Source organism: Mya arenaria, chromosome 6 (genome assembly GCF_026914265.1).
Source record: "Mya arenaria isolate MELC-2E11 chromosome 6, ASM2691426v1".
Taxonomy (NCBI): Eukaryota; Metazoa; Mollusca; class Bivalvia; order Myida; family Myidae; genus Mya; species Mya arenaria.
This window is the reverse complement of record NC_069127.1, coordinates 45,916,240-45,929,382: the sequence shown is the minus strand read 5'-3', so window position 1 is coordinate 45,929,382 and position 13,143 is coordinate 45,916,240. Positions and strand designations below refer to the sequence as shown.

At 36.2% G+C, this 13,143-nt stretch overlaps 1 protein-coding gene across 10 annotated transcripts in view; it reads right to left on the bottom strand.

The window, feature by feature from the left end:
• Positions 1-13,143, bottom strand: part of LOC128238309 (mitogen-activated protein kinase kinase kinase 15-like) — a 280,117-nt gene that overhangs the window by 51,569 nt on the left and 215,405 nt on the right. For all 10 annotated transcript variants that reach the window (XM_052954094.1, XM_052954098.1, XM_052954095.1 and 7 more), the window contains one exon: positions 4,777-5,011. In XM_052954094.1, the coding sequence (XP_052810054.1) occupies positions 4,777-5,011 (235 nt within the window). The remainder of the gene's footprint in view (positions 1-4,776; positions 5,012-13,143) is intronic.

The following is a 13,143-nucleotide window of genomic DNA, read 5'->3' as shown; positions in this document are numbered from 1 at the left end:
GTGTTTACTTTTTAATAAAAGGGACGCTACTCACAACAAGAGTGCCATGATGGCCCTTAATCGCTCACCTGAGTAAAAGAGTCTAACCTTTGTTATCAATATAGCTTGTTTCTCAAAGAATATTGAACAAGAGCTGTCACAGTATGTGACGAATGCCCCCGAATGTGACATTGACCTATGAACAAGTACATAAAAAGTTGATCTTGCCTTTACGTGTCAAATACATATGGCAAGTTATTTTAAATTGCCTCTGAACATAAAAAAATACCACCCATACTTGACAGCCTACACTCTTACGTCCTCATATTTAGCATTCCATTGTGAATAAACACTAAGTGTATCTTTCACCTTAGAGGTAGGGACATCCATCTTGCACATAACATGTCGTCTTGGTATGTCGAATACATGTGGCAAGTCATTTTAAAATCTGTCCAAACAAGAAAAAGTTACAGCCCGGACATGACAGCCTATACTCCATGTACTTATATGCAGCATTCCATTGTGAATAAACACTAAGTTTGACCTTGACCTTAAAGGTAAGGACACGGGTCTTGCACATTGACAGCACTTGGTACAGATACCTGCACACTGACAGGACTTTCTCAGTTGCCTGCACACTGACAGGACTTTGTTCAATTGCCTGCACACTGACAGGACTTTGTTCAATTGCCTGCACACTGACAGGACTTTGTTCAATTGCCTGCACACTGACAGGACTTTGTTCAATTGCCTGCACACTGACAGGACTTTGTTCAATTGCCTGCACACTGACAAAACAATGTTAAATTGCTTGCACACTGAAAGAACTTTTAGTATAGATACACAAACAACAAACAGTGCACCATCCAATAAAATCAATAAACTGCCTTAAGCTCTAAAAAACAAATATCAGATCACATTCAACACCTTCAACTAATATTATCACCTTTACCCGTCTAGGACTCATCACATTCCTTCTAATGTTAATAATTTTTTTTTTTCTTTAGTATACAAATTGGTCAAGGTCAATTAAAATATTTTATCTGCTCATCAGGCAGATCACTCTCATTAAGTACGAAGACTTTCAACAAATAAAAATACAACATTAAACACTAAGTGTGTACTGGGTTCACACAGCCACAATGGCAAAAGTGAGGGAATTTTCAAGGACTTGTATTTGATTTTCAAGGACTTCAACAGATCTTCAATAACAAATATGAACTCATATTTTCAAAGACTATCATTAACAGCTATCTATAAAAATAGCACATATTTGTGACATAGTAACTAGTCAAACAAACATTCAGTTGTCCTTTCAGAATTTGTGACCTAACATGGGATTTCATGAAGGACTTGCCCATAGAACTGATATCATTAATGTCAATGTCTTTTAAGCAATGTGTACATACTGCTTTGTGATTATTTTCTTGGTGAACTAGCCAAGGATAAGCAAAAAACACTTTTTGTTGAAAGCACAAGAGATTGACAGCAAAAGACGAAAGCAGAGACAAGCTGCTCCTTTGAGAGAAGTAAACCAAGAGAGCCATGATGGCCCTAGATCGCTGACCTGTAACTGTTGTGTTTGCAAGGTTTTTCAATATTTAGGCTCTGAGACCTAGTTTTTGACCCCCAGATGACGCATATTCGAACTTGACCTAGAAATCATCAAAACAACCTTTCTGACAAAATTCCAGGATATTTGGGCTGAAAATGTTACCTCTAGAGTGTTAACAACATTTTTCCATATCTGGGCTCTGTGACTTTGTTCTTTTTTTCATATTTGGGCTTTGTGACCTCGTTTTTGACCGCAGATGATGCATATTCTAACTTGAGCTAGAAATCAACAAAACAACCTTTCTGACAAATTTCAAGGATATTTGGGCTGAAAATGTTACCTCTGGAGTGTTGACAATATTTTTCCATATTTGGGCTCTATGACCTAGTATTTGACCCAAGAGGACCCATATTAGAACTTGAGCTAGAGATCATCGTAACAACCTTTCCATCAAATTTCCAGGCTGAAAATGTAACCTCTTGAGTGTTAAAAACGTTTTTCCATATTTGGGCACTTGACCTAGCTTTTGACCCCTAATGACCCATATTCAAACTTCAGCTAGAAATCATCGAAACAACCTTTCTGTCAAATTTCCAGGATATTTGGGCTGAAAATGTTACCTCTAGAGTGTTAACAGCGTTTTTCCATATTTGGGCTTTGTGACATGGTTTTTGACCCCAGATGACCCATATTCGAATTTGAGCTAGAAATCATCGAAACAATCTTTTTGACAAATTTCCTGGATATTTGGACTGAAAAAGTAGCCTCTCGAGTATTAACAAGAATTTTCTATTTTTGGGTCACGTGACCGAGTTTTTCATGCCAGAATCCCCATGTTCAAACTCATCCTAGTAATTACTGGGACAAATATTATGATCAGGAATGATTGTCTATTGATATAGAATTGACTCAGATAACTTACAATATCATAACTTGATATTATTTATAAACATTATATATTATATTTTGTATTTTTGTCATCATATTTGCAACTTGCATAACTTCAGTAATTTCTTAAGCAAACACTTAATTCTTATTTTTGACTGTTGTCACTACATTTTAGCACCTTTTTTAATACATTCATATTTATTGGTACCTTTCACATTGCTAAGCGTTGTTATTATCAATATTCCCCAAATATTGTTAATATTTCTTATTGTTACATATTCATGCATTTACATCATTATGCTGATTTACTTTAATATTTAGTTTATTATAAGTTGTCATTTAACCTTGGACAATAAACATCGGAAGTCTGATTTGGGTACTTGTCATCTTATTCACAGGGACGACCCCCTCTAGCAATCTTCGCTGTGCCATCTTCGGGTAGTAGTTCGACGACAACAGAAATTAGCGTCATAATACAAACATCCCAACCAAGTTTCATGACTGGGGGCAAAAATGAGACAACTAAAAAAAAGTAGTATTAAAAAACTAAGTGTGGACGAACCACAGACGACGGAAGACTGACATTCATCAATCCTACGGCTAAAGTGAGCTAAAAAGAAAGTCAAGCAATGGTATTTAGGATTTAAATGGAATTAAGTAACCTTATCGTAAGATGGTCGTCAATAATTGTGCAAAGTATTTACACAATTGAGTGAAGGGTTTAAGTCATAAACATCAAAATATACCCTAAAACTTTAAACTGCCTTAAAACTTCTTTAACATGCCTTAAAACTTTAACTTAAATTCAAAAGTCCATCAGGGGCCATAATTTGTATTTAAGGATAATATTGCATTATGTAACCTCATTGTGTGATGGTCTGTGTAGTATTAAGTGAATTGAATAAGGGGTATTGGAGTTTTAGTTAAAATGCAAACCTGCCCTAAAACCAGACATGTGAACCTTTGGCAATGACAGAGAGGTAGACTTAGGTCTCCAAAGCGATACATTGGTTTCAAAAGCGGTAGAATTTCTTATTCCTTTAATTTTCAGTCAAAAACAATGATGGAAACAATGTAAACAAGAACTTGATATTTGTTACTATTTTTAGATTTTCGGAAAATACGCAAAAAATAGGTCTTTGCTAAGAGTCTTGTCAAATGTCTTGTGTTTTTGATTAAGAAACAGAAGGAATATTACCTCTGACTTGTAAAAACTAGTTTATTTTCAGAATCAAATCAGACTGCCAAAACATGTTTGAGTGTAAGTGCAGACCACGGCAGAATTGTGTGTGTAAATTTTCCTGCCAAATGTCATAAAATTTGATACACTGTAGATAATAAATAACACCTTGGAAATGTTGTTTCCTTTAATGTTTTGACAGTTTTATAATGTCTTTGAAATTCACATAAATGCTGATTGGTAAGATGCCAATTAACAAAGAATGATGATTGGTGGTCTTCTGTACCGTACTGGTAACTTAGCAACGATCTCTGCAGGGACCAGGTTGGCATCAAAAAAAGTTTTTTTCTGTAACGAATCTCAGGACAATTATCTAATAGAATGTGTTACACTTTGGTATCATAATTGTAAAAAAAGTACCAAAATGTAAAAAAAAAAAATTGTGTCGGAGATCGGGTTTGAACACGTGTGCCAAAATTGCAGTCAAGCGTCGTATCTACTGAGCTACGACGGCTTACTCTAATTGGGTGTCATAATTAAGCTATACATCTACCTTGGTAATATCACGTGATAACACCGACTAGCCAATCAGGCATAAGGAATGAATTCTACCTGGTAGACTTACCCAGTAATCTTTTTTAATGAAAAAATACGAAATAACTGCTCAACTTGATTAAATTGTAAACTATGTGGTACTTCAGTTAGTAAGTTTCAATGCATTGTACACATCGATGCCAAGTTTATGTCAGTTTTTGACAATTTTTTTTTCACTATTTTATCATACGGAGTACAGCCCATTTAAAGTGACAGATGAATGGGGTACTTTAGCATGGTTGATTGAATTTTTAGGTTTTTAAAATAAAATTTAAGACCAATTTGATATAATTTTGAGGTTTTTTAAAAAAGCTTTCAAGAGCGGTAGATTTCAACGGGAAAGCAGTATGACAGTAGTACGGTCTCAAAAGCGGTATATTTTACCTACCGCTGGTAGAGTCCATATGTATGCCAAAAACGGGACACCGACATGGTGGGCAAGTAGTTAAGGCAGAGGCTTCTTATTCTTCAAACAGTTGAGCTAAAATCAATTGGGAGTTATGATTCTTGTACTACATACAAGTTCTAATTGCTATTATCTATGCTTTAAATTTTATTTATTTCCCAAGTCCAAACACACCTTGGCCATATCCTCATTGCGGGAGAGCAGGTGTACGAGAGTGAGTCGTCGCTCAGAGTCCTTGCGGAGCATGTAGAAGCCCTCACGTCCCGCACTGTCATGTGAGCTAGTCGTGCTACGGTCTCCGTCACATTCTGCAGTCATCATCTCTGTCATGGATATTGAGAAACCCAGCCCACTTGGTGACATGGGCGACATCGGGCCGGGTGATGTTGGCGTAGGGGACGGGGAACGACTGAAATACATACATCATAGTTGATTTCTTTCAGTAACAATACTAAATACTTTTATTTGATAAGACTTAGTCTCAGGAATAACATCCCATATTGGTTACATAGTCACCAACATTGCACGAACAAAATTGAGTTACAGTACACTCCACGCGGAACTACCACTTTCCTCGGTCACTCTGAGGGTTTTTTAATTTATCGGGGACATCCGCCGAGTACGTAACTGCTTTCCTCGCTAAAATCCGCCGAGTTTTGCTGAGTTGCTTGTTTTTTGCAGAGGGTTTTATTGCCAGTATCGCTGGTGATCGTGTTGTTTTATTGGCCTTAAAGAGGAACTCTGAGGCGTATGCTTTGCTACTACATTGCTACTATTGAAAATAAATAATTACATTTGCAGTTATTTTGTTTATAAAAATCAATTGTTCTCGTAAAGAAAAGAAAAATACCTATCCAATAAAAAAAACATCTTTATCTCGTTCATTTATTAATTTACCTTTCAACTAATATTCGTTAATTGCCTGTTGATATCCACACACATTTAAGATTTAACACCATGTGTTGTTTGTTTACCATAATTATGTCATACAGCTTTTGTGTTGTTGAGAACTAAATTGGCTTTGAGTAATATGCAGGTGTTGAGTACCATTTAAGTGTGAATATTTTTCCCTGTCACTATTTCTTTTGTGATACATATCAGTTGTTTTTCCGCATTCCTGATAATATCTAAATTGTATCGTAAATTATGACAAAATTTAATTTTTATTAAAAAAGTATGAAGGTAACTCATGTTCTATGGTTTAAAAAAACGCTGATTTAATCTACATCTGTATGAAGATATTGTCGTAATCAATTTCCTACTCTGAATTATAATAATTCAGCTTTCAATTAAACTATTTTATGAAAGTTACAGTGTTAGTATGAATATTGTGCTTAAAAATATTGAAACCATAACTTCTTAGTTAATAATTAGAAATTATATGTATGAAAAGCAATCTAGTATTTTTTTCAATGTGGAAAGTCACGTGATATGCAAATTTCGTAGCGACGTAATTTAGACTACTTTTGGTTATCTGGCATGATTGTTATTGCGATTTTTTTTTTTAAGTCAAACTGCAGGTTTTAATGTAAAACTAATTGAATATACGCAGCAAACAGAACGTTTATATTACTTTAAGTAACTGGGACTGTTGGAAGTCAAATGAGCAAGATATAAAAAGAACTCGGTCAAAAAATGGACGTTGACATATACTGCATTTTTGCGCTGTCAAAGGATTACGAGTCTTATTATGTGCAAGTAAGTCTGAAAAGTATTGAAACAACACAATAAAAGAACAGTATTCAAATAAATTACACTTAATCAGATACATGTACAGTAGGAGATCTTATCATTTTCCACGGAGTTTCGCGGTGTTTTCACTCCCAAGTAACGCGGCGATTTTAATTATACGGTCCACTGATCAGCCTCGGAGGGTGAAAGAGTGAAAACACGGAAGGAAACGGATCATGATATATTGGATGTCGTGTCCACGATGACCAAAATCCGCCAAGGAAAACGGAAAGTGGTAGTTCCGCGTGGAGTGTACTGCACTCCTGAAAGCACTGTGTATCTTACTGTACTGCCTAATTAAGTAGAATGAGTAGCTACCTTTAGGCATTGCACAATACAACATTTATTGGCGAACAACACATTTACTGAACCTGTTACATTCAGTATAAAAAAGAGATGTTTGTCAAACATTATGCCCCTTAAGTGCCATGTTGTCAGGAACTATTTTGAACAATTGAATAAAATATGCATAGACTGAAATGCCACCTGATTTTACCTGATGACCTCAAAATAAATAAGGGTCATCTTCTGGTCACTCTCAACCCCCAAGTCAAATTTAAGGACCAAAGAACAGGCACAGTTGACGGACAAGCTTTTGGCGTTCAGGGTTTCTATTATCTTGACCTTTGACCAGATGACCTTAAAATCCATAGTGGCTATTTACTAGTCACGCCACACCTTGAAGTCAAATTTTTATACCAAATGTCCCGATCAGGGAAAGGGGTCAAACCCACCATCATTGTCTAAGATAATTGGTGACATACTGGATACAGTACCAGTGCTGTTGTGCGATATTCAAGACCTCGCAGGATCATTAATTGATCTGATTGTTTATGTTATATATACCGGTAGTTGTTCTAGTCATTGTTAGTTTATACTTAGTGTTAAAGGTTTTTGGTTTAATTTCTAGTTTATTTGGCAATGTGAACTATAGGCTATACAGCAACATAAAACACTTAGTTTCTCTCATTTATATATTTAGTTGCATGTTTCCAGTTATTGTTTCCAATCACACTTATAAAAGACAATTGTTCATCGTTGTTCCTCAATTAAAATCAAAATGATGGGGTAATAGAAACTGTAAATACTCATTAATAGTGCAAGAATACTTTTTTATTCTTAACAAGGCAGTCCAAAGGTTAGCTATATCCCCTGACGTTGTTTTTAGTATATTTTGTTTTCCTCCAAACCTGACTGGTACATCGAATCTGACCTGGTGAATATTGTACACCACCACTGTTTAAGAGTGGGAATATAGGAAATACATGTTGTTTGATCGGTAACCTTAATATTCTTGGATATTTGAACATATTATAAAAGGATATTTGTTAAAGTTATTCATCTTGTGTGCAGTGTAGGTAAGATCAATGTCAGGGTTATTTTGACTAAAAAAAAGAAGGAAAATTGAGTCCAATTGATTTATAACATCGTTACATAGCAAGCCTTAAGTATTTTCGATAAAGTGATACATATATATTGTGGTGACGTCATAACATTGTTTTACTGCTTTTTAAGAGAAAACACATGTCATAGATATATAATCACATTTGTGTCCCATGTTTTTTTTTAAATATTAAACTTGTTGCACATAATGATAATGCTTGGAAGAGTGCGCTAAGTATCAATCTGTGCAACTTTTTTAACACTTTCATTTAACATTTATATCTTATCCTCTCTTTAGCATTGTCATAATATGGATAAAATTCAGTTATTGTTGCTAAAAGTACATGAAATGTATAAGGTCAATAAATCCAGTAGGAATTGACATGTCTACACTGCTAAATGTAAAAAGCCCGGACACAAGCAGGTGTACTATGATCTTTAAATACCAGATGTGACCTTGACTTTTGAGGTATGGACCCAGGTCAAGGTCACTGCACATCTTCTCAATAAGGACAACATTTGTACCAAGTAATATTGTAATCCATCAATGCAAAAGTAAGTTAAGGCGCATACATAAGCATGTGTACTCTGACCTTTAAATGTCTCATGTGACCTTGACCTTAGAGGTATGGACCCAGGTCAAGGCCAGATGACCCCCAAAAACAATAGGGGTCATTTACTGGTCAGGCCCAACCTCCAAGTCAAGGATGAGGGCCATGGGTGCAGGCATTGTCCAGTCATCACTCGGACAACCTTTTACCATTCAAGGTCACTCTGACCTTGACCTTTGGCCTGATGACCCCAATAAACAATAGGGGTCATCTAGTGGTCAGGCCCAACTTCCCAAGTTTGATGACCATAGGTCTAGGCATTGCTGAGTTATCACTCGGACAAGCTTTAAAATTATTTTACCATTAAAGGTCACTGTGACCTTGACCTTTGACCCCTTAAATCAGGGTCATCTACTGGTCAGGCCCAACCTTCATGTCAAGTTTGATGACCATACGTCCAGGAATTGTTGAGTTATCACTTGGACAAGCTTTGGTCTACAGACGGACCGACCGACCGACCTACCGACTGACCGACCGACATGTGCAAAGCAATATACCCCTCTTCTTCGAAGGGGGGCATAACAAGAGGGCCATGATGGCCCTAGATCGCTCATCTGAAAAACGGTCTAACTGTTGGGTAGGGATAAATTTGACACAAGGGTCATTTTCTCTTCTTCCTTTATTTTACAGTAGTCCATTGACTATCATAGGCAACAATTGTAACTAAATTATTCTGAGCCTCAATGGACTGACTGCATCGACCATCAGCTATTAATGCACTGGCAGCAACTCAAACTGAGATGTAAGATCAGCATGACCATACAAATACGTAACTAAATCTTCAACACATAAAAATGAGACAAGTTCAGTAAATCAATCAGCAATTTATTCAGCAATTCATTTAACAAGCTTTCAAGCAAATCACCAATGAATTCATCAAGAAAATGACCATGTAAATCACCATGCAAATCTCTAAGCAAAGTACCAAGCACAGATGGCCCAGAGGGCTGAAAGAGGTGGGCTTTTACCTCCATCTGTTTCCAAGCACCCAGCACCTTATCAGTGCGCTCACCAGATGGCCTAACTGCTAAAGAAGTCATATCTGGCTCAGACCGTTTTAGATCTGTAGGGTCATTTCAAGCCTCATCTGGAACAGATCCAACAGAATCTGCAAAACTGCAGTCAGTACCATTACCATCACCCATCCCATCTGACTGTCTGTCTCTCATCAATGACTGACTCAGGCCACATTTCTCTGTGAAACCAACTTCTACTCCAACTTTGGCACTCCTATTCAGTGCTCCAGCTAGCCCATTTTTCAATGGCGCAGCACCCGTGCCCCAGTTTTCTTACTGCCCTGCCCCCTTTTTGAGTAGTGCCATTTCACAAATGCTCTATTAGTGCCAATTATCCCGTTAGTGCCCTTTTAACTATTAACACCATTATGAAAGATCGGCAGCCCTTAATCCGCTTTCATAATTGAAACAAATTACGTAATACTTACGATAATAGTGTCCCCATGCCCCCATTGACTGCTTTAAATATGCCGTACTGCCCTTTCGTCTTCCCATGTGCTGTGTCCAAGTCATTTGACATTTAATTGTGTGTTTGTGTCGTGAGTAGACGACCTATGTATTCGTAATCGGTCATCTTCTAATCCAATAATTAGGAAGAGCCAAATATGGAAACATCGGCTGGAGGCAGAGCTATTGAATGTCAGCCAATCAGAATATACATTGAGAACTCGTTCATTCAATGATGAAAGTTCGTAAAATGCGATAGAAAATGCAAAGGAATGGTGAAAAATGTTATCAAGCACAATTAAATCTTTTAAAAGAATTGTTAATTGTATTGTACAGATGAGACTCACCATTTTAAAAATTGTTGATTTGAAGCCGATTTGTAAACATAAGAAAGGTGGCGCTAAAACAATCAAATAAATCACTTTTTCAGTAAATATTTTGAAAGTTTATTTGTAAAATATTCATGATGAAAATTTCTTTGTAACCCACAAAAATATGTTGATGCTTTATGTAGCATTTACCTATCATGTCTACATTCATGTCAAAATTATCTGAAACCGCCATTTTGTCAGAATGAATTTCGGAGTTATTTTATCAATTTTCTATGTTTTATAAGTGATTTTTTTAAGCAAGGGCAGTGATTTTTATTGTCATTTTATTCTAAAACATCAGCATATTAAACATTTTTTTTACCAAAGACAATTCAATCACAGCCAGGCTGAATGTCACATTCGTACCCATTCACGATCGTACCAAACTAAGATTCGTCCCCTACCTATTTGTTTTTTGTGTATTTATTCGTTTGATTGCTTTAAATGTTTAACTGTCTTTGTTTTTTTCTTCATTTAACATGATTTTTAGGAGAACTATGTGAAATTGCACTAAAGTAGACTCCAGACAAGTACAACTGTACTAGCACAGACAAAAAGACAAATTTTAATTTTGATATTCAAACACACCCCTATAAATTTTGAGAAAAAAAAAAAAACCCATTTTATTCAAGTCTGAAAATCATGAAAAATGATTTAAATTGAGTATAAAAACAGAGCAAATTCATGGGTGAGACCCCCCAAAACCCCCTTATGACAGGGGTGGATCCCTCCCACAACCACCCCCAATAGCCCCTACACGACTCATGTAGCTTGCCATTTTCAAAACTATACCCTGCCCTTTCCAAATCTTGGTTGGAGCACTGCTATTAATATGAATGAATTAAATTAAGCCCCCCCCCCCCCCCAAACCCTGACAACAATGAGGTAAACTTCCTACGTGCAAACAACCACTAATAGGATTATATCAACATGACCAACAGATGAGGAATCAGATGCTTTATCCCTACACCTAGGTGCAATCCCTGATGTTCAAGAAATTTATACTGAATAGTGAGGACTGAGAACTGTGACATTGTTTTTGACCCCAAATGACCCTTATTTGAACTTGGCCTGAAAATTATCAAAACAACCTTCCTGATATTTGGGCTGAAAATGTAGCCTCTAAATAGTTTACAAGGCTTTTCAAGGCCCTGTGACCTGGTTTTTTACCACAAATGACCCATAATCAAACCTGACATACAGTACACTCAAAGAGTTAGACCCACTTTCCGTTTCCCTCCGCTGATTTTCGCTATCACAGCCAACACAATGAATTTATCGACTGTCCACATTCCTTGGAGTTTGAATTTAAGGCCCTCGGAGAGTGATCAGTCAACCGAAGAATTACGAACGTGGCGTTCCTTGTGAGGGGTAAACTCCGTGAAACTCTGCAGAGACTTGATAAGAATCTACGCGTAAGTTATTTTTTATTCAAAATTATGACGGCTCCAGTAAACGGCTTTTATTCTTTTTCCTCAGCATAAAATTAGCTTGCCACAAGAATGCAGTTGTATTTCACTATTTGCACATGCATCTTATAAACATGTTTTTTCTAATGACTGTATACATTGATAAACACATTTCATCCGAAAAAGGCTAGGTTACGTATTACACATCCCATGGTTGAAGACCTTCTTGTCTCATTTTCTGTGGAAAATTCCCTAAAATGTCATAGCTATTTTTAACCACCAATAATAAATAGTATATTCTATATTGTATTGATCATGCACCTGACGTCAAAGGTCATGGTTCAGAATTGTGTAAATTGTCGGCTGTTTCATGATGCAATACAATAAGTGGCAGTACATTAATGATTTAATGTTTACTATTAAAGGGACTGTACACCAGATTGGCACCAAAAATTATTTTTTTCTGTAACAAATCTCAGGACAATTATTTATTAAAATGGTTTACTCTTTGATATCATAATTGTAAAAAAAATACCAAAATGTTAAAAATAAATTGAGTTGGAGACCGGTTTTAACTGGTGTCGCCAAAATTGCAGTTCAGTGTTGTATCCATTGTGCTATGAAGGCTAATTCTAAATGGTTGGAATATTTAAACAATATACCTTACTTGGTTATATCATGTGATAACACCGACCAGACAATCACGCATAAGGAATGAAGACATACCTAGTAATCCTTTTTAATGGAAAAATATGAAAAAACTGCAAACAATAAATTAATTGTAAACTATGTGGTACCTCAGTTAGTAAGTATCAATGAATTGTACACACTGATCATTGATACCAAGTTTATGTCAGTTTTCAACAATTTTCTTTCTTTTTCACTATTTCATCATACAGAGTACAGCCCCTTTAACAAGTCAAGACAATATTTAATTGTCGTTTACGGACACAATTACAAATTAAATGCTGGTAAGATCCTGTACAATTAACAATGCAAATAAATCTTGTACAATTAACAATGCACATAAGCATAAAAACGAATAACTTCTGAACAAGAATGATTTATTGCTTATCTGATGAGACACAGAGTTCCGCACCGGGGTCATAAAATCGGACGATTTTCAACGCTATCTTCATATTAATCTCGGGAGGTAAACCAGCCACTCGGACGATCTCAGTGGGATTTTAGCGAGGGCAACAGTTTGCAACTTTATCCCTCAGGGTGAGCTAGGAAAGTGGGTCCAACTCTTTGAGTGTAATGTAAAAATCATCAAAACAACCCTCCTAACAAAGTTCCATAATATTTGGGCTGAAATGTAACCTCTAGAGATCTCGAGTTAACATGTTTTTTCCATATTTTGGCTCTATGACCTAGTTTTTGACCCCAGATGACCCATATTCGACCTTGACCTAAAAATTATCAAAACAACCTTCTGACAAATTTCCAGGACATTTGGACTGAAATTGTTACCTCTAGAGTGTTAACAAGGTGTTTCCATATTTGGGATCTGTGACCTCGTTTTTGACCCCAGATGACCCATATTCGAACTTGAGCTAGAAATCAAAAAAAA